The sequence below is a fragment of the Thermobia domestica genome, chromosome 2 (genome assembly GCF_964235325.1).
Source record: "Thermobia domestica chromosome 2, izTheDome1.hap1.1, whole genome shotgun sequence".
Classification (NCBI taxonomy): domain Eukaryota; kingdom Metazoa; phylum Arthropoda; class Insecta; order Zygentoma; family Lepismatidae; genus Thermobia; species Thermobia domestica.
In genome coordinates, this window is record NC_137455.1 from 121578823 (window position 1) to 121602121 (window position 23299).

At 34.0% G+C, this 23299-nt stretch overlaps 1 protein-coding gene across 4 annotated transcripts; it reads right to left on the minus strand.

Annotated features, from left to right (window-relative positions):
• Positions 1–7263: 7263 nt before the first annotated feature.
• Positions 7264–23050, minus strand: brn (beta-1,3-galactosyltransferase brn). Of its 4 annotated transcripts, none has more exons than XM_081745562.1 (2): positions 22925–23050; positions 7264–10047 (listed from the first exon to the last, which is right to left on the minus strand). In XM_081745562.1, the coding sequence occupies exon 2, from the start codon at positions 10043–10045 to the stop codon at positions 8795–8797; it is 1251 nt and encodes a 416-aa protein (XP_081601688.1). In that variant the 5' UTR covers positions 10046–10047; positions 22925–23050; the 3' UTR covers positions 7264–8794. The 4 variants fall into 4 exon arrangements, with proteins under 4 accessions (XP_081601688.1, XP_081601686.1, XP_081601694.1 ...); XM_081745560.1 differs by lacking the exon at positions 22925–23050 and adding an exon at positions 22717–22839; XM_081745568.1 differs by lacking the exon at positions 22925–23050 and adding an exon at positions 21974–22121.
• Positions 23051–23299: the final 249 nt, after the last annotated feature.

A 23299-nucleotide genomic window follows, 5' to 3' on the forward strand; every position in this document is an offset into this window, starting at 1 on the left:
TACTGCACCAAATTAAATGAAAATAATAAAACATTAGTAATTGTATAGGCACACTTTATTCATATCTTTTAGAGTTCTCGCTCCTGAAGAAAAGTTCTACTTTCCAGAACCATTTTCTGGAAAAAATAACAGGTTATTTACAAGTCTTAACGCCAGTGATGAAAATTTTCCGATTCATAAAAACATACTCCACTTATTCCTACATCGTTGTATAGCCGTGATGTGAGGTGGAAAATTTTCCGTTCTTAACAAATATCAGTGATCAAGTAACAGTTCCTCAGTATTCATAAAATTGATTGAAATCATGTATAAAAATGTTAAAAAGTGAAAGATCGTGTAAAGAATCTGAAAATTTTCATGGCTCTCACAATTTTTAGTAGTAGGTAGGAACAATTGAAACAGTGTTTCATAAATCGAAATATTTTGTGTCTTGTATGGTAAAATTGAAGAACTTTTTATAAGTCGGAAAATTTTCATCATTTTGAGGCAAAAAGTAAAACGACTTTTTGTGAATCGGAAAGTGTTATTGCTCTGTAGAAACAAATGTAAGGAATTTTCATGAATCGGAAAATTTTCATCACGATGTAGAAACAAGTGAAAACACTTTTCATAATCCGGACAGTTTTGGATATTATGTATAGGGATGTTAGGTGGAAAATTTTCCACTATATTTAACTGCACATTAAGATATACAATTCCTGTAGAAGAAAATTAGACAGCAACAAATTATAATTTTCCAATTAGATTTCGGGAACCAGAAAATTTTCTAATATTTCAAGTTGGGAAGTAAAAATTTACATAATGCTTCTCTCTCTCTCTCTATTATATCTACTTATTTATAAATGTTGCAGAATGTAAATCTATAAAAGTAGTAAAGCTATGAGAAAACAGTCTTTTACATATTAAACTGACGAAATCTAATATTGTAAGATCAAAGGTGGATTCTGAGGGAAGAACGCATTGAAGTTTTTGAAACATTCTTGAAATGAAGAATCGTTAGATTTTCACTTCATGAAACTTTTTAAGACAATGTTTATTACCAATAAATTTTACGGCTAAACAACGATGCAGGAATAAGTGAAATATGTTTTTATGAATCGGAAAACATTCATGACTTTTAATAAATTGAAATTTTAAATAATAGAATGGGATATTTGTACTCTACGAACTCACGTTCTCGGCATTTTGAATACACACACAGAGAGAGAGAGAGGAGTTGAATTGAGTTGATTTTGAGTTTAACGTCCCTTTCAGCAGCGAGACTATATAAGACGGGACCAACTAATTAACGTGAAATCCGAACTACATGAGCTCCCGCTGGGAATCGAAGCCAGGTCTTCCATGCCAAAGGCGCGTATGCTAACTGCTTAGCAACGAAGGAGCTCGCAGATGAAGAGAGAGAGAGAGAGAGAAACACTGTGTAAAAGTTTACTTCCCAACTTGAAATAGAAAAATTTCCGGTTCCCGAAAGCTAATTGGAAAATTATAATTTGTTGCTGACTGACTGTCCTCTACAGAAATTCAATTTTGAAGCTGAATGTGCAGTTAAACATAGTGGAAAATTTTCCACCTAACATCACTATACATAATATCCAAAATTGTCCGGCTTATGAAAAGTTTTTTCCACTTGTTTCTACAGAGCAATAAAACTTTCCGATTCACAAAAAGTCGTTTTACTTTTTGCTTCAAAATGATGAAAATTTTCCAACTCATAAAAAGTTCTTCAATTTTTTCATATAAGGCAGAAAACATTTCGATTCATGAAAAATTGTTTAACTTGTTCCTACATTATACTGAAAATTGTCTGAACCATGAAAATTTTCAGATTCTTTAAACGATCTTTCACTTTTTTACATTTCCATACATGAATTTAACCAATTTTATGATTGCTGAGGAATTGTTACTTGATTACTGATATTTTTTAGAACGGAAAATTTTCCGGTAAAATATAGAAGAAAATTTTCCACCTCACATCACTACTTAACACAAATTCTTCTGTCATTGGTCTGACATTGAAATTGTCACAATCATCTGATCATAAGTCTTTCATTACACCACTAAACATTCATTCGACATGTGCATTACTGTCTTGTAAAGTGAGTACAATTGTGAACAAGTTTGGTGCTTCTGCTTTCTCGAAAAACGTACTCCATAACTTACACAATTATCCTTCATATCAAGTGTTGATATTATAGATTTAAGAGAACTCACTTTACAGATCATTTCCGTCAAATCACTAAATGAAAATTACGTTGGTAACGCTCGACAATATAGGCGCAACAATGAAAATAAATCTAGCCTTTTGTTACAATAACTTGATAATGCTTGCAAATGGCAAGTAAACAATATATAAGGCATAAATAGCAGAGAGTGTTAATTGTAGGTAATTTAATATTTAAACCTGCACATGTAGTTCGTAAGCCTGTAAACCCGTAGAACGCATGTCAATCCCGGGCACTCTGGGTATCGTCCGAAGATCTGGGTAAGCTTGAGTACTGCTTTAGAATTTATGAGCAACATTTAGTACGAATGGTTATGGTTTAGAGCTGTAAACCCCCTAGCATCTTCACCGTATGTTTGGAGTCAGTTTTGAATAAGTTGGATCATTTATCTTGAAAAGCCCTTGTAACTTTTAACTGATTAAAAAAAAAAAAATTAAATTTTGTATCGAGCAAATATTGATAGGCAGACACTGTTTGACGTACTCTGTAATTAACAGTACTGCCAACACAACATAAAGTTTTGTTTTTTAAAATGACACCTTTCTTCTTGCTTTTTATTACAACATTGTGAACAAGTTTTGTGCTTCTGCCTTCTCGAAAAACAACATATTTAATATGGTATTTAATAAGAACTTATTACAACATATTTAATACGGTAATGGAAAAAGGAGTATATTTTACGTAAGTATTCAACTACACTACACTATTCTATTTTCTATACGGTAAATGTCAAAAAATAAGAAATTTGTTCATGAAAATTTTGAATAATGGGCAATCAAGATTCACGTCATGTATCTGCTTTAAATAAAAAGAAATGGGGGGGGGGGATATAGTGGCGGTATCATCATGATGGCCACAATGTTTCATCCTCGGAACTGACTAAACAGTGGTCTCCTTTTACTGGTGACATTGTAACTAAGTGCTTTCAAAGCATGTTTTTGGTGCCTTTTAGCTGTGAGAAATGACTTACACATGGGGTTTAAGAGGTCACTTTCCTTTTTCCTGTTTATCTCCTCGACAGTGAACAAGGATACTCCCTTTCGGTTAATGCAAGTAAATAAATAAATAGAAATACGATATTTTCACACTACCACTCCCAATATTTTAATATTTCAGTGTCTTACACTACATTTTTATTGCTTAATTCTCTCTACAGCAAGAAATTATGTAAACAATTACTGTAATATTCCCTATAATTTCATGAAAATGTCATGACAATAACTTATTAAAGAGTAAGTTCATTATTACGATGCGCTGGCTGTACTACCCATTATCGTTCCATTTTGAAAGATGTACTGTACTGTAAAGGTAAAGAGACACCTACCAGTTCAGCAAATATACAGTACTCTATATTATAAAACTTTTATTCCGGTTTAACTGAATTTTTAACCGAAGCATCATAGGTCACATCAAATTCGGTAAACGGAACTCTTATATTTTTTCAAGTGCTATAGTAGGCCTACTGTACATTATAATCTGGTATAATTTATTTACATGACAAAAATGAAATAAACCGTGTCTGTGACATTACAACGGAAAAAAGATGCCATTTTGTCTAAAATGGTATTATAAGGGGGACAAGCATATCAAAATTTATAGCTAAAAGTTGAGTATCTCAAGTTAAGATTACACTCGGTATGTAACCTCCTCACAAAGTAAAGTTAACTTGTCTGTGTTTTCGAAAATTTCGTCTTAAGATCTGACGGAGAAATTTATATAGGCTATATCCAGATCAAAGCTATCTATCTGATCACGCTTGAAATTAATTTTTTAAATGTAGATAGTACTGTTCCCTAGTCGATTTTACCATGTCATCAAAATGCGTATGGTAAGATGGAGGGAAGGAGTTAAAATACATTATAAGTGTGTATAAGTGCCGAAAATAAGTGTGTTTCATGACATGTTAGGAAAATTCCCTTAAATAAACTCCTTAATAAAGATAAGTGAACGTTTTCGTTTTCTGATATTCCGCTTCTAAGGGGGAAATTTCTGTAATTATTCTCTCAATATATAATAAAAGGTACGGCCACCACACTAAACTTTATCATTGCAATTTCTTCCATATATCATATTATGCTGTAGTTATTACCAAAACATAACATACGAACATCACTATGTTTTCTGGAAACTTCGTTCGACGGAAACCACACACAGCGAACTTTTCATGAGAATGACTTATGCCATACATCAAGGTTTTTAATTTTTTGTGTGAGATCTCAACGAAATTACGTGATTCTTAATTGAGGAAATTGCAAAGAAAGAAAAAACTACCCCTTGTAAATATTTTCTTGAGAAGTTATTTATGCAACTTTATTAATGAAATATGAACAAAATCGCGTGAATCATTTTTGAGAAAATCGTCCAAAAATACTCACTCCTAACGGTGAATTTATTTGTGACAAATTACTTAACCCGTATTATAGGATTATTAATAAAATATTTATTTATCGACTATATCGTTTTTTGAGAGAATCGTCTGGACAGAACTCACTCCAAGGGTAAACTATCATCCCTCGTGAGTTTTTTCAGGACAAATAAGTGACACTATTATATTGGCTCAGTAATCTAATATTTATTTACGAAATATGAACAAAATTGTCGGTGAAAAACTCACCCCATAAGAGTAAACTACACCTTGTGAATATTTTCAGGACAAATGTGTTACGCCATATTATCAGGTTATTATGAAACATTTATTTATGAAATAAGAACAAAATTGTGCGAGTCATTTTTGACAAAATCGTACGAAAAAAAAAAAAAAGCACCCTCGAGAGAAACCACTTACGCCACAGAATGGTGCTATGAAATGCGAAAAAATCGCCAAATTCGTTTTAAAGAGGACTGTTAATTGTTAAACGTGATAATTATTATTTGAGGCCCAGATACTTAATCTGTACGTAAATTATATACTATTTACGTCAAGAGCCTACTTAGAGTGGATTTATAAACTTCTCAAGTCTAGTATCAAAACACAAAACGTGTACAATTATTCCCTTCGTTGTGCCTTGAAACGAAATGATTAGAAATCTTGTGTGTACTAACCTCCTATAATAGCATAGATTGATGCGTGTTTTTCGTATTCGTCACTATTCTGGCATTTGATTCCACGCATATTATAAATTTATACGCAATTGGTGGGATGTGTACTTGTGAGGATGTCCTAGAAGTTTTTCTTAGCGCGTTAGCGTCGAATTTTACCGAAGAGAACGCTGCATACATTGCACAAAGGCAGGACATAAAACTAGATACTTCATTTCATTTTTCAGGAATAATACTACAGTCATTTAAACTACTTTAATAGTGCATTATGAATTAGTAATTCACATCGGCAATAATTGTACTTTTTTTTTTCTTTCTTTACCATCACATAAAGTATCGAGATTCGCATTAAAATCAGAGAAGCACCTTCTTGTTTCCTGTAAGTTCATGTAGGGTGTGCTGTAATCGCTTAGTGCGCATTCACAGTGATGTCAATACTTACCGGATACGGAACGAGTAAATGTTTACCATGTATGTAGCTTCTTTTTTTTTTCTTTTCTTTTTTTTTTTTTTTTTAACTTGACGACATCTCATAGAACTGCATGAAGTAAGTACATAAACATCACTCTATACACAATTACTTGAGCATGCGCTAAGAAAATAACTCCGTAGAATGTGTTAGAGAATCACTTAAAGCAAGTAAAGTTATGCATTATTATTATTTTACGACATCTCGAGAAACTGCATTGCAGATTCTTTCCAATTTAATGGGTATGTTCTGCAGCAAGTGGCATTTTTACCGCGATGGATTATGGATCAAAACTTGGTAATGTTACTCGTTGTAATAAGGAAAATCTTTAGTGTATGGCACGAAAAGACAAGATTTCCTATAAGATCTTTTATAACATTTTCCTTAAGGGTCTTCACTACAGCGAAATTAAACTACCGCTAATTTTAGAGTTTTTCTGTAATACCCTCAAAACAAATAAAAATGTTCAAAAAGCAGAAACGTACTGAACTAGACAATACGATTTTGCATGTGATACCCGTTATCACAACTCATCTATCTGCTTTGGATTTGCAACTGTAGATAGATTTAACAGTTTTTGCGGGTTCTGTAAATAGCGGCATACCAAAAGCAGATAGGTGAATTGTAGTAAAGGTATCAAAATCGTATTTTCTAGTTTACTACGTTTCTGCTTTTCGATTTTTTTGAAAATATTATAGAAAAACTCTAAAATTAACGGCAGTTTAATTTCGTTGTAGTGAAGACCCTTAAGGAAACTCGTAAGAGAATTCCTAGAATTTATTCTATCGTGTATAACAGACCTCCGTGTCTGGAAACAAATTTCAGGGGAAACAATAATTAAGTGTTTGGTTGCGCAAGATTTTACAGTGAAATGCAAAATAAAGAAACTAATATTTAGATTGGTGAGGGATTAAATTAAGTCACTGACGGCTTCCCGTTAAACTGTAAACATATCTAGCGGCAGCGGATGAAATAAAACGCATCGATGATGATTTATTTGTTTAAGAAGTAATACTAACTATACTAAAAAAAAGATATCTTGGAAGCTATTGTAAAGAAAAGGAAGCTTGAAATGTTGTCTGAAAGTAAAAAACAGGATCTGCTAGTAAGTCACGAAGAACACTTGCAATATGCGTCTCAACTTATTACACATCGACCTTCAAATCTGTTTACAAATGACTTGTTTCGTCTGTATAACGGAATCAAACCATAGTGGATTTAATCAAAATGAGAAAGAACCAAGCAAAAACAAGGGATTACTCTGCGATAAAAAAGAACATTTTAGAAAAACAACTATATAATCCATATGCATGGTTCTATTTCATTTTCATGGTTTTGTGTTTCCATTCAGTGTGCTACAATGTCAATTTCTACAAACTGCGTATTTTTTGATTGTTGGTACTCTATATACATTTAGAAGTAAATATAGTTCCTCTGCTCATTAAAACTGTACTATCAAGTAGAGATGCAAAAAAGCCGGGTTTTAGAGGCAGAGTTCTTTTTCTCTTTTCATAAAAAAACGGCTTTTCTGAAGAAAAAAAAGTTCCCTTTTTTTGACTTTTTTTATGGCTTTCTTATTCAAGTAGCTAGAACTTTTGTTTTCGTCAGGTTGATTCTACAATTTAAAAAGCGCGTTTACAACATCGAATACTTATCATTCCAGGGCTGGCTGGTTGGCTGTCTTGATTAGTTTTCAAACTGGCATTGCAATGGTTCCCAGCAAGTGAACGTTATCCTGCTACTACCTTAAATGTTGTTTCAGTTGTCTAACCATTTCATCAAGTTCCTAGAAGATATCTTGATATATATTTGTTTTACTTGTTACCTAAATGCAATCTGGCAGCTAAGAAAAAAGTACTAAAAATCAAGTAACAAATATACATAACTTTTTTCTTGTATAAAATCTTGTCTTGCTAACATCTTGTTAGTTAGAGATTTGTTTCGGATGAGCAAACGGCGAGGTCTTTTGCACCCATATAAAGACCTGACTTAATCATAAAAACAAATCAAAGACACAAGCTACAATACCAAAATTAGGAATAAGTTAATTAAAATTCAAGAAAAAAACACACGAGTTAAAATTAAATTGCACGTAAAATTTGAAGCTTTTCTAAAAATAGCAGCAGTCCTTGGAGAAAACAAGTGTCGTCACCTAGGAGCAAGTACAAGTCTTCTGGAAGCTTGTATTGTTGTCGATGCCGGGCCAGAGAGGGGCAACCGACAAGAAGATGACGAATAGATAAAAGGTCCCCACAAAAGACACATTCTGGAGCTCCTACACCACATAAAAGATATGCATGAGTCAAATGACTGTGTCCAATACGCAGTGGAGTTAAAACTATTTCTTCTCAACGAGACTGTCGGGAACTAGAGGTCCAGATTCCGAGGCGTGGTTTAATGGCATCATATATATATATATATATATATATCGAATCTGCATGGCATAACTCAAAATTTTAAACTTTTCAGTTTCGAAACGTAATGAAAACGAATGGGCGCGAGAACGACACAAAGTGCTCTCTAGTGCCCAGTTTTGGAAGCACATCTGTGACATTTTTACGAGAGATAGACATCAATATTACCTTTCATTTTCTGCCCATAAGTCAATAAGGGCGATTTTTGAGTTGAGCCACTCTTGAAATAAACAGGCGAATGGGAAAATCATAATGGAACGTACTGTTATTTTGCCACTAAACTTGAAATGTTTTAAAATGCCCAAAATTTGCCAGGCAAAAAATCTTGGCCGGATTTTCCGAGCACTTGCATCTCTACTATCAAGTAGTATTAGAAGTTCTGTTTCTAAACACGTCTACATTCTCCTTTCCTGAAGTTGGACACTTTTCAGTAGTACGGCAGCCGAACATTATTTTAGAATTTAATAATAGAACTGCTTTTAATATGCCTGTATATTTATCCTGTGACATTTTTTTAAGAACTCATCTGTTCCCTTCTAGGTCACGATGTACGGCATAATATAAATCAGTTTTATTATTAAGCTAATAACAATGTGACAAAGATATTTTTATCATTACATTGCTTTAAAACATAACTACTCATTTAACTTTCAAGCGTTTCCTGCACTTCTTTGCTCATTCCACACTTCAAGCAACTCTTTAGGGTCATCATAACCATGAGACGCAATTACGTATTGGTAGCCAAAAACATCATATTCTCTTTTGTAAAAATAAAATTCTTCGCAATGATATGGTTCTATACCAATTTTCTTTGCAACAAGTCCTAAGAATATATCGTCAAATCTGAAATGTTTTGTGTACATACTTGCATAATACATATCAACTAATGCTTCTTTTGACAAAATATATGCTCCAGCAGTAACATAAGGAGGCCACAAATGGAATTTGTATTCTTCGAGGGGTATATACCACTTACTTAACTTATGTCTGTGGGGAGAAGAAACAAAAACATATCCCGCAAATAACTTCACATCATCAGGAAGTTCAAAATCCATCACTTGACTTAGTTTTCTAGTACTAACACTCAGAAATGTCTGCGCTGCTTTGCTTTGGTCACCTTTCCTTATATTAGTAATATTTTTTGAGAACAATTCTTCACTTGACCCTAATGATCGCCTTCTTAAGCGTTTATTTGCATTTAAGCTGAACACTGGATCTTCTAGATAGCCAGGATAATTTGTAGGGTTCCTTGTAAAACGGAGAACATTTTTCGTTGACACATACATATCATCATCACTAAACATATAAAACTTCGCATTAGGACAAAATTCCATAGCCCACCTGAAACCGATCATAGTTTTAATCGTATTATTATAATAATTATCGATAAATTCAGCTTGAACAATATCACCAAATTTCATCTGTTCTTCTTCAACTCTTTTTTGAAGATCTATGTCAAACATACTGATCCCCAAAAGAAATACTCTTCTTATCGGTACATCGGAAAATCTTTTCTCAAATCCCCATGAATGTCGAATTGCTAACCTCTTATCAAAATTATACATTGCGGATTTTATTATATACACCAGTCTTAACTTAGCAAAGCCATCCTCTTCCGCACACTTTTCTTTACACTTAGAAAGAAGAGTATAATTATAAACATTTATAGGCGAAACTTTAGGTTTTTCTCCATTTTTAAGCTGTTCCACATACGCTTTGATATCACCTTCTAAAGGATAACTGAAGTCTGAATTATAGTCTGCCTCAAACAGGTGCGTGAATACTCCGAAGTAGTCCAAGATTATAAACACAAGGATAATCCAAATAATGGTCTTCAATCTTACTCTTGAGAATATTCGAAAGTATGTACTTGCAGTTTCTGTACAGTATTTCAATACCATATCTATAAATAAACAAACGTAAAGAATTAGTCACAAATAGAAATATTTAAATTACAACCAAAAATATACTAAGAAATAACAAATTACAGTACAACACTTCAGATATACGATCCATAAAGTCAACTTCTTTTTAAATGTTGCCATGTCCTAGTGGTACCATTCTACATGTTCATCACTAACGTGATCTTGTTTTGTGGAAAGAAGTCCAATATCTACCTAGGGAAGTACATGAAGTGGTACGCGGGGATCTGCATGTGTTATATATCGTTGAGAAGGTCATACCGAGTATACCTCACATGTGAAATATCTCGCTTGAATGGGGCCTGTACGGGGCGTGGCGACCATTTGAAAATCAGAAAAAGGCACGCTCCGAAACACCAGAAAACATGGACAAAATAGGAAGCTAATTGTTTTGAGACGCGGTATATATAGGTTTGAAAGGTGCCTGAATATGAATCTAACATCAAATGTTATAAATCAATATGACGGACGCAAATTACAAAAAAAAGGTATGGATCTAAAATTGGGTATATAGAGACACCTGACGTCGCTATGTATGAATCGGATACCGAAAAGTGTAAAATTCAAAATGGCGGACAAAATGCAAAACACTGCTATGGAACTGAAATTGAGTAGATGTTTTCGTAGTTGCTGAGTACGAATTGAATGTAAAATGTGCAAAATGGAATATGACAGTTCCAATGTGGAAGACGAAAAATGAAAAAAAAAAAAATGTACAGAACGGACATATGTTATTCTTAGACATATAGTAGAAAAATACCTATAGTACATAAGGGGAGCAAATAGGGGTAGATGATGTTTCACAATAAACAGGGAGCGTGTTTTGCTATACAATCATGCTGAAATGAGGCACAGAATGCAGGGCAGGTTTTGTAGCGCATATGAAAGTTTTATGATACGAACAGATTGCAATCATAGACAATATTTTACTACCAACTCTCTCCCCCGCCCCCGAAGAGATACGCGGGGATCGGCATGTGTTATATATCGTTGAAAAGCTCACATCGACTATACTTTACATCTGTAATATCGCACAAGAATGGCGCCTGTAGGGTACGTTGCGACTATTGGCAGATGCCATCTGAAGATCCGAACAGTGACAGTGAAAAGTGGGTGTTTAAAAAATCGTTATGCTTCCATAACTGTCTTTCCTGTTTCACATTATGCCGTGTACACTTGTAAGAAATATGTATGACAAATGTCCCCTCTCCGTAGTAGGGATGGTACTGACATCGAGAGTAGTTTCGATCTTGTCTCTAATTCGAGACCGTGATGTGCTTTTCTAAATCGAGGCGAAGCCTAGTTTCGTCTCGATACATATGCGTCCACTCTGTAGTTTTGCACATTTTGTCTGCCATATGGGATGCGTCATATTGCATTTTACACTTTTAGTATTGGATTCGTACCCCGCGATCACGAAAATCTTTATCTACTTGCTTTCAGTTCCATAGCAGGGTTTTGCATTTTGTCCCCCATTTTGAATTTTATATATTTTTTGGTATCCGATTTATTCATAGCGCCGTTGAATGTATCTATATACCCAATTTTAGATTCATACCTTTTTTTTTTTTTTTTTTTTTTTTTTTTGTAATTTGTATCCGCCATTTTAATTTGTAAACATTTGATGTTAGATTCGTATTTAGCTAACATACCGCTTCAAACCTATATATACCGCGTCTCGAAACAATTACATCATAGCTTCCTATTTCGTCCATGTTTCCAATGATATATAATACTTGCAGATCCCCGCGTACCACTTCATGTACTTCCCCAGTAAGTATACAATTTAAAAAAAAATACCTTTTAATGCATTTTATTTATTCCTCAACAAATATTTCCATTTCCAATAGTGTTGAAGTCATCGTCTGAGCTAATTGTTTTAGAAGATTTCAACACCATTGTTAAGTTGAAATATTAGTTAAGGAATAAATAACTGCACTAAAGGTATATATATATATATATATATATATATATATATATATAATACGAGTGAGTGTAACAAATAACGAAAACTATCACTTTAATATTTAACGAATGTGAATATAGTCTTTTCGATAAAACTGACTCGGATTATTTTTTAAAAATCCCTAATTTTCTTAGCAATTTTTTTTCTTTATTTATTTTCAATTACGCTTGCAGACGAGGACTTCTTTGTGACCTACAAACAAGCATGAGAAGCAAAATCAGGCAAGTGATACATAATTAAAGCGCCAAAAGCGGTTCTTTGCTCTTACTGTCATTTACAACACAGTACATCTCGAAAGTAACCTATTCGAGGTATAAATGTGGGCAATGCTATCTTACAAAGAATTACATGGTAATGACACTTACATTATTATATATTATTTGCCCTCTATTACTTTAGATCGAAGTACGTCGCCCACATTAATGAGTTACTTACATAACAATATTTCTTTGTGGAGTAACAAATTTGGACAAAATGACTACTAAAGGATCTAACTGATAACGGATATATATCTATATCTAACGGATATATATAAAAGCCGCTGACGAACCGGCTTCCATTCAAAAGATGGGCATTAATGAATATTTAGACGCATTCCTGAGTTTGCCTGAAATATATAAGTATTAGTAGGGTTGTCAGTGTACTGACATTGTACATATATTCTTGACTGCTGTATACAGTAATTTGGATAATCGTTCTTTAAAAAAAATTTTCATTGTTGACGCAAAAATGTGAACATGTTATTGTGAAAAAGAACATAACCCTGTGTTTGTCCCTGAGAAGGAGAGCTTGAACGTATTACTCGAAATATTCGATAAAAAATTTGATTAAGGAACACTAGTAGGTGAGAAATACTTTATCATAATGTGTTTCAATATGATCGACAATTAATTACATTTAACAAGTCCCTAAATCAAACAAAACTTTAAAATTGGTGATAAGAACAGCGACAGTAATAATTATATTTCTGAAAAGAAAGAAAAAAAAACTAAAACGTATAAGCAGAAAGGATTTTAAAACAAAAGGAACTAATTCCAAGTCGTTGAGTATACAATCAATACACAAGATTGTAATACGTAGAATAATTCCTCCTACTTTCATTTCCAGCGATCTCATTCCAAAAATATAACTAAAATACTACTAACTCACTCTACATATGCGTGTTAAAAATAGAACATTATAAATAAAAAAGATCAAAATATTTATACTATTCTACTTAAGTCTGGAAAGTCAGACCAAAGAAAGACAGTAATAATAAATAAATAAATAAAACAAGCTCAGCATCACCAATCACAAATGATGCATAAGCAAGTCCTTCATACTAGTCACTTCACACAGTGAAAACGCACATTTAATGCATAAATGCTACATCACCCACAATCCTAAGATATAAACCACGATTTACGACATAATCGTACTAAAACTATGAACTCAGTCAACCAAAACAAAACAAACAATATTATGACGAATACGTTAACTGGGAATCAAAACATTCTTAATGGATTAGAGGAATGGTGCAAATCGATTAAATAAATCTAGTAAAAATGCATTTTTTGGATTTTAAACGAATTTTAAAACTTTCTTTCACCTAGAGTCTGTAACACCGAAAGAATTAACAATAATAATTTAAATGGAGGTTATAAACACCTAAACAAACAATTATATTGAATCAGCGCATGTGTCATCAGGCCTACATTCTGTACGTCATACTAATTCCTAATAATAAACAGCCACGTTAATAGATGTAGCTATTTACGCTATCACCTGTCTGCCTGTCATGACTGCATATTATCACTTGTTTCCTTAGTCATTTTGCTTTTAGTCTTGAATTTGTAAAAACTTTTACTGCACCTTTTTAACTTGCTTTCAAAGGCGAGTTTTTGTTTTTAATAATATACATATGTTAAACTACATACAGGAAATTTACTGATATAAAACTACGAGTTTCAGGTAATGTGTTGCAGAAGAGGGCCAAATGTCAAGTTTTCAACCTTTGAAAAAAAATACAAGCTAGTAGAGAGGCGTGTTAAGCTACGCTAGGGTAGATTAAGTTAGGTTCTTTGCCTTCTGGCCCTCTTCTGTAACACGTGGGCTCGAGTTTCTTCTAACACGATCAAGTGGAGCAGAGCATGAAGGAACTTGTGAATTCCCATACCAGAGTAATTAAACTACTTACCTAGATCTCCACCCAAACTACAGAGATATACGGTAGTTCCACATATTTAACCCACAAATCTTCAGAACCATTTTCGAATCTGCACCTGAAGTTTTTCCCAGTGTAATTCTTTGGTACACTACATGGTTTCGCACGTAAACTTTCCAAACAGTTTTCCTGTAAAAATAACTCTCAGGAAAACATTCCTACCATCTATTTCAATGTTACAAAAAATACAGCGAGAACAAACTTTTCCAATTTTACGTTCAGAAAGCTAAAGTAGTGAAAAGAGGCCTCTCATTAATAATCAATCTCGACATCAGATTATTATAAAACCGTAATGGACAGTAGCTGATACTTCAGTTAACTAACATGCTTTTGGTGCGCCATGTATATATTTTGTTATAATATAATTATGTTCTAAGATTTTCATAATTTAGTGTAGAAACTTAGAATTCAAAATTTTATTTTGAAAAGAAATTTTATTTGTAGCTATGCATGCGTTAAACTTTGAAAATTGGTTTTTATATTTGACATAATTTATATCGATTCAGGCAGGAAATGAAATGAACTGAAATCTTCGTTTTACGTTCCATGGTTATGCTGGCCAGGCTAAAGGAGAGATGATGATGATGAGAAATGAAAGAAACGGTGGAATAAAGAGTGGGGGAAAACGGGAGAACGAGAAAACCCATGCACACGGTGTTTGTACACCATCCATTTGGCGCGAGCTGGGATCGAACCAAAGACCCCGCGCACCAGAGGTGAACGCTCTACCATTATCCACCGCGGCCCCCTCGATTCTGACAGGGTTCCCACAAATTCTCTGACTTTTCTAAGTTTTGTAGGTCACATTGGTATAACAGGGAGATGAGACCTGATGGAATGTGATGGCACCTGTTACACCAATATGATTCTATATGCATTCTTTAACAGTGGGTACCTAGCTGAACGCCCTGAACGTTTTGTAACTCCCAAGGAGTTCGCCCTCGATCTTGATGGTGCGAACGTTTGTGATCACTGTTGCATATGTTCATTGTGCAAGTTAATGATTTGTTTTGAACATTTCGTGAATGTCAACGATTTCCATTTTGTGAAGTGTAATACGTACATCCCATAGAAGGTGTGTACTGCACTCTTCACCTCCCGGACACGTATTTTCTGTCGCCCTCCTGATGCACGTGGTGAGTCATTAGCAGCTATTTTCCCTGTCATCATTGTTCACGCTACACTTTCAAATGAGCCTTACTAGAGACTGCACTTGCGACCTCGCACTTATGGGGTTCCTTGTCAGGTGTTACTGAACTTAACAGATGCTAAAATTCAGGACAAGAAAGAAAGAAAGAAAAAAAAATGAATCATGCCGCCAGGTTTTACATAATATTAAAATGCTCTGGAAAGGTTCGAAATATTTTGTTTAATATGAAAGGCAATATTCAAATTATGTTCTTTGAAAATGCTTGTTCAAATTCTCGCGCTATAGCTTTATTATTTTTATTTTTTTATTTCTATTTTTTATTTTTTATTTATTTATTTATTTATTTATTTGAAACAGAAAACTCAAAAATTTTAATCTTTTACTGTTGATTAGTACCACACAGTACTACATTTCATGAAAAGGAAAACTTCCACTTTTGAGTTAAACTGGCTTTATAAAAATATTCACGTTTTAACTCCTGTGCCTAATGTCATGATTGTAAAGATTATTATTGTTATTATTGTCTCAGAAACACCAATCTCAGAAATTATGAAAATTGTACAGGAGTATCTCTAAGGGTACTATATACTGAGTTTCATTTTCAAAATTACAGTATATTCAGTATAACTATCAGTAAAATTCCAATACCTATTACAATGATATATATATATATATATTTTTTTAAGTTCTTTAGGAATAATAATACACTTGATGATTTCAGGTTTGTAATTGTTTTACCATCAAAAGAATATTTTTAATAAATTTAGTTACCCTGGAAGTTTTTGAAATACGAATGATTTTTAAAACTTTTAAAAGGGCTTTCCAACTCCCCTCACAGCCCTCTACTCCACCCATTGTTTTAAGTGTCTAATTACAAAATTAATATAACTCTTGCTTTGGAAAAATTTACAATCTCAATGAATACAAAATTGTTTCTAAGACTATTAAAACAATTACAAAACAGTATTGTTGACAAATTACCAGTTTCATGATTTTTCCAGTATGTGGATCATATTTCCAATATCAAAATTAATTTCCAGTATAATTCAAGCATTTCCAGTATCAGTAGACACCCTGTATATAGTCTGAAAAGGAGAAACACGCCAATGGTCAGGAATTTTTCATAATGGTTTTATAAAAATCCAGTCTTGGACCAATGCGCTCAATGTGATGGAATAAAAGTAAGAAAGTCGGAACTGGTGAAATATTTTTCTTCTCAATTTTCTTTGGATAGAACCTTTCAAATGATGAAAGATCTCCTGGAAAGTTGAAACCCTTTAGATATTTCCAGTGTGTAACAGAATCTTCTAGAACAATCTGGAACCATCCAGATTATTCCAGAGTGCAACAAAACTTTGTACAACCATCCAGACAATTCTGCATTTGCCTTAACATATAAAAGGGAGGACACTTGAATTCACAGTTGAGATTTCAACAGGCAAGCAAAGAGAGCAAATTCACTAAATTGTGAACCAACAGTGCCTGCAAGCTTTTGTGAAGATCCTGCTGATTGATTGAGTTGTGGGGTGTTTTGTGGAAAGGACTGAATTTGTAATGTTTGCAAAGTCTTTTGACTGAGGACACAGGAGAGTGAAACATGCTGACAATTATTTTTTGTTATCCACAAAAAGAATATGTACGACTAGAAAAAAAAAAAAAAAAACTTCAGGTTGGTAATAGGAGTGCTCATTTCAAGATTATTTCAAAGTCAAAGTGCTGTGAGGGATGACTTTCTGTTTTAAATGCTTTCAAAGAATATGAATAACAGCACTAACTTAAGGTTGTAAATGAGCTAGCTCATTTAAGCGCGCTCGTTCTGCGTGAGTTTTATCATGCGCTAATGCATTTTGAAAAATGTGAGCATTAATTGCATTTAGCTCAAAATATAAGGGAGTTTGAGCGTAAATCCACGCTCAACATCGGATATTGTTATTTTTAGAAGATAATGTAATCGTCCATTTGTACATTTGCTGCTGTTCGATCTCTGAGAAGGGATTTTAAATATTGATTTGTCGTTAAACAAATGATGTAGGTTAGTGAGGTTAGCGCTAGAAATAGCTCCAGGCAACTGGAATTTCAAATAATATTGTTTAGTTGGCAAAATTTATAATTTTTTAAAGAAAATTTTTGGTAGGTTACTTTAGTTTTAAAAAGTCAACAGAATATAGACAAAGAAAAAATTTATACGTTAGTCAGGGTTTCGTCTTTTACTTTTGAGGAGCGATAGGAGAGGAAAAAGGTGTGGCGATCGTGGAAAAAACTAATTCGATATTTTAACGGATTTACATGTTTCATGGCCAAGACGAAAAATTGCTTCTAGATTGTCCGTCTGTCCATTCATTAGTTCCAATGTATGTGCATTTGCCTCGAAGCTATCTTGTTCAACGTATCCGCATCAAATTTGAAACGTAACCTTTGCTGTAACACTTCCCCAGAAACGTTTTTAGAATTTTCTTCGAACTCCCAAAATAATGTAGTTTACTGAAAGGTGTAAACAAAGAAAAAAAGTGAATTTCTCAAAAGAAAAAAAAAAAACTATTATAACGATATTGTTTACATTTCATGAATAACTCCTTACTGTGGTATAAGCCACTTTTCTGAGAAAAATTCAGAAGTGGTAGTTACTCTTGAGGATGTGTTATTTTCGGACAATTTTCTCAAAAACGACTAAAGAGATTTTGTTCATATTTCATAAACAAATAGAAATATAAGTTAATAATCTGACAATATGACAACTCATTTGTCCTCAAAAAAAATTCATAATGTGTAGTCGAATCTTGGGGTGATTTAAGGATTTCCTCAAAAACCATTCACGCTGTCTTTTTATCCTTCATAAATAAATATTCAATTAACAACCTAACAATATGGTGTGACTCGTTTCTCCTTTAAAAATCCATTAGGCGTGGTTTATTTTCGAGAGTGAATTTTTCCGAGACGGTTTTTTTCAAAAATAGGCAATGTTGTTGATATATCATAAATTCTACAGTGTTATTAGAGTTTAACGAAAACAAAATATCCAAAGACGAGACATACATCAATCGATATATTTTATTGAATTAAAGAAAAATATATGCACGTGTAGGAACCTCAAGCGTAGTTTACGAGGAAAAGGAGAAAAACTAATTAATTTGTAAACTTAAAAATCGATGCCGTACGAGAATCACTTAATTTACTAAAGTGAAACTGATATTGAATTATACTTTCATTAAGCTCATCATTATGATATTAAGAAAACAACATCACAATTTGTTCATGAGATATAGCCTAAAATTATTATAAAATATAAAATTTTAATTTCTGTTGATCCAAAATATTATCTAAGCATAAGGCATACACAATAGATCACATCGAGTGAACAAGATTACGTGCTTGAGGAAAAAAATTCTAATGTGTAGTTTTTGAGAAAAGACAAAAAGCAACTTTTGTGATGACAAAAAGGGTCATTCGTTTCCAATAATAATTAAGATGGGCTTATTTGTATACTGTATATGTAACAAAATACAGTGTTAACTAGCAGATTGTAATCTCTTCCTAACGATGGTACACATACTCCTTACGGACATACCGGTACTACTTGTAAATGTTTCACTAATAACCTGACAATGTGGCATAGCTTTTTTTTTTTTCTGAATAATATACAAGGATTAATTTACTCTTGGGAGTGAGTTCTTCCCGGATAATTTTTCCAAAACAAATCAGTCGATTTTGTTCATATTTCACAAATATTTCATTAATAACCCTATAAAGAGTCTTAAATCGCTTGTCACGAAAATATTCACAATGGGTAGCTTCCTGTTAGGGATGCGTTTTTTTTTCTTTCTTTCTTTTCTTTATTTATTTTTTATGACAATTTCCTCAAATATGAATCCTCCAATTTTGATTTATATTCAAATATTTCATTAATACCCATAATAAACGGCATAAACAATATCTCGAAAATTCGAGTAGTACTAGTTTACTTTTGGAGTTAATTTTCTTCGGACAACGTTTGCCTAAACGTTCCAACTTTTATAGTTGCACTTCTTGCGGTTCATTGCTTCTACTCTACTTAAGGAATCAATATCTCATATCGGTGGTTTCGCGTAATTCATTTAACCGTGAATTACATATAAGAAGCTTCAGGATGAATGCTGAAGCTTATAGTAATGCGCAACATGGAGTTAAGCTCCGGTAAGTCCCGTTGTACCAAAACCACTGCCATGTAGAAAAAAAAACCTAACCTAACCCATTCATAAGTTATTATTGCCATATTGAAAAGCTGGCGGTGGTTAACGGAATAAACCCGGAACCTGTTCCAAGAAGGTTATTGGGCAATATCTGAGTTCGACTTTCTGAATAGTGAACGGAACTAGAAAATAGATGATGCATTATTACATGCAAAACAGAATAAACCTATTTGTTTCGTGTTATGGTAGTGCTCAGTGCATTTTTCTGATTCAAGTACAGAAGGATAGTAAACATGATGAACACATCATTTACCATAATTTTAATTTATTTATTTTCAGTATTTCGACTCATTATTTTTCCTGGTACTTTTATGTATTTAACTTGCTGTTACTCAGTTTAGAAAATAACAATGTGACCCAAGTTAATAGAATCTTCCCTGCTGGTCCATTGCCTAGCGCGCGTGTCTTCGGTAAGCCAGCACTAGAGCTTGAAAAATTATAACGCATTACGGATCCCACCTTCAACTGTAGGTTCACATCTTAAACAGTCTCAATGCTGAAAAAGAGACGCTAAACTAATCGACTAGCGAACCCACTAATCTACTATCTATATTTAATAGTCCACCAAATAATAATAATAATAATAATAATCTCAGGATAGTAGACAAAATCTTGCTTTGATACTCTTAACACTATGCTTTATTCGGCACGGGTACTTCGCCATATTACGTACTGATTCATGTAACTGCTTTCTTGACGGTCGTACATGAAAAATTTTAAATACAAGGTAGTATACTATGGGCATCTTACCGAGAACACGTAAAACTATGAGTATGCTATGCCGAACATCGCATACAAAACTATGTTAATTATACCCTCATCTGTTGACAACGCTGCTGGTAAAGTTTAGCGACATCACATTTTGCAAAAGTTGCTGATAAAATTCAACAGTTTACATCGAAACAACAGTTTATAACGTAATTTCTGCAGGCGGCAGGATTAAGTAGTAAGTAATACAACTGTATTTTATGTTTACAAGTGTAGAGTTTCTAGTATAAAATCGTTACAAGTGCTTTACTGCGGTTAAAATAAGTGTTTGCATATGTAAGGTGACTGCATTAGATATAATGGCATTACTGCTGTATCGCCGGAGCAGACGAAAATACACAAATAAAAGGAATAGTTTTTAGTTTCTCCCTCAAAATACTGGGTTGTGACCCTAGCACACTTGGTAGTGATTACTGTTCGAAATATGGTGTGGACATATGGCATAAAAACTAGTGCGTAGAATACGAACCAACTTCTGCTAGGTGGCAACTAAAAAGCACAAACAATATCTAACCAAGTCAGGGCACGAGCGCATCAGGAGGACCGCCAGCGAAGTATTTCTGCACAAATTACAAAAGTTGTACTTTATTTACAAGTGAAGCATAATTTGTTAGAAACAGTTATGAAGGCATTACTCGAGCAGACGATTCTAGCAAGCAGAAAATTTATAAGTAAAATACGATATGAAACACTTTTTGTAAAGGTATGAGGGTGTGAATATAAGTAATTACTGTGTGTTCAGACTATTGAAATGAATTTTGATGGGAAGTGTAAGTATTGTATGTGTAAGCGTGCTCTTCCACAACCCTCGTTTATGTGCATACGCCCCGTCGCTGACGCGCCTGCTTCCTATGGATGCGATCCATCGCTATCGCTCGGGCCCCCCTGGCCTGACTCGGTTAGATAGAATTCGCGCTTTAGTGGCCACCTAGCACAAGTTGATTCGTGTGCTTATGCACTAGTTTTTATGCCATATATCCCATCCTCACTGCTTTTAAACTTGGCCATCCTGAGTAAACCGAGCGTTACTCGAGCAGACGTTTCTACCACATTTTGCATATTTCTTACATTTTCGGGCATATCTTTTTTTTTTTTCTTTTTTTAGCAGAGCATGCATTAAATGTCCATAAACTACTTGCACATTGACCTCAGGAGGGCTCAGCTTAAATGCAACGTGGACGTATGGCATAAAAACTAGTGCATAAACACATGAACCAACTTGTGCTAGGTGGCAACTAATAGCATGAATTCTGTCTAACCGAGTTAGCCCTGGATCGCAGCAGGAGGCTCGAGCGGTAGTGAGGCAGGCGCATACATATAAACAACGAGGCGTATGAATATAAACAAGGATAGTGGAAGAGCACACTTACGCGTACAATACTTACACTGCCTCTCAAAATTCATTTCAATAGCCTGGGCACTGACAGTAATTATTTATATTCACACTCTCGTTCCTTTACAAAGATTGTTTCACATTGTATCTTACGTATCAATTTTCTATTTGGTAGAACCGTCTGCTCGAGTGAACCCGTTAAGAGTATTCAGGAACTCTCGTATGACTGCAAACACACATGGTTTCACAGCCTGTACTTACGGATACACCGACATTCGCTGAAGGTCCAGCTCCCTTCGGATACATGTCTACCAAAGCCCACCTCTCTCGCCCTTCCCTCGATCGGTTACATAGCATATGTGATTTTTTGTAGTACTTGCGACATTTTTTTTCTTTTTAGTCTAATTTTTGCTCAATATTCCCGCTGTGTATTTGTATGCAAATCGTGAGAATTGACTTTTTTAAACAATTATTTCTAGTAGCTTCACTGAACTTTACTTATAAGTGCGGTCTTCTCATGTCGCTCAACAAAAATCTCTTGCAGGACAAGTTACGGACCCACAAATTGTAAAATGTATGGAAAATTTTGGGGAAGTCTTTAATTTGCCCATTTGATGTTACGAACAGAACTCACGAACTCCTGCGGGCCTTCTAACCCGTTTCTACTGCTACTACTACTACTTCTATGGATCCGTATAGTGAAACTGCAGGATAATTTTAAACAAATATTTCGAGTGATTTGATTTGATTTTGGGTTTAGCGTCCCAATCATCAGGTAAGCTATAAGACACGGACCCACAACTTCACGTTGGATCCAAACCACATGTTCCCGTGGGAATTGAACCCGGGTTTCCCACACAAAGACAAATACGCTAACCGCTTAGCTAGGAAGCAACTCATCATATTCAATGAGATGTCTAAATATAAACTGCACGCTGACAGTGATTACTAACTACTACTCATTCATTGACTGTATTTATCCACAAAAATACAAATACGCTTACTTTTTGATACAAAACAATTCACTTCACTTTATTTTTGGCACTGTTGCCAACTACTAATCATAAAATATGGCTAATGCAGCTCAGAAAGTCGCGTAAGAACGTAATGTCGAAAACCTATACCCGATGTTTCTTTTCTTTTTTTTCGAAACAACGTAAAGTAAAAATGCATACATAATCAGTAAAACCAAGCCTATGTAAATTGACTTACTTTTTCGCAAAGAGACACTGTCTGCTCCTTCGTAGTTCTACTCTATATCTATGCTTAATTAAAAAAAATACGGAACTTTTAAGGGGGACGCACAAATTGTCCACTTTAGTAACATTTAACAATTACACAGCAAAATGTATTACACAATACACTTCATGAAAAAAAATATTCGAAATTCTCTACTTCATTGATGGGTAATTACGTCCCGCGGACCAAATGCATCTCCCTGAAAGATTCTATTCGGTTGCGACATGATACGTAATTTGACGACCTATCCATCTATTAGTTTAACGTCTCACGAATATATATATACTTTATGCTAGTGAGACGACAATTAAAGCGACTGAATGAATATTATCGCATATTCGTTATGCA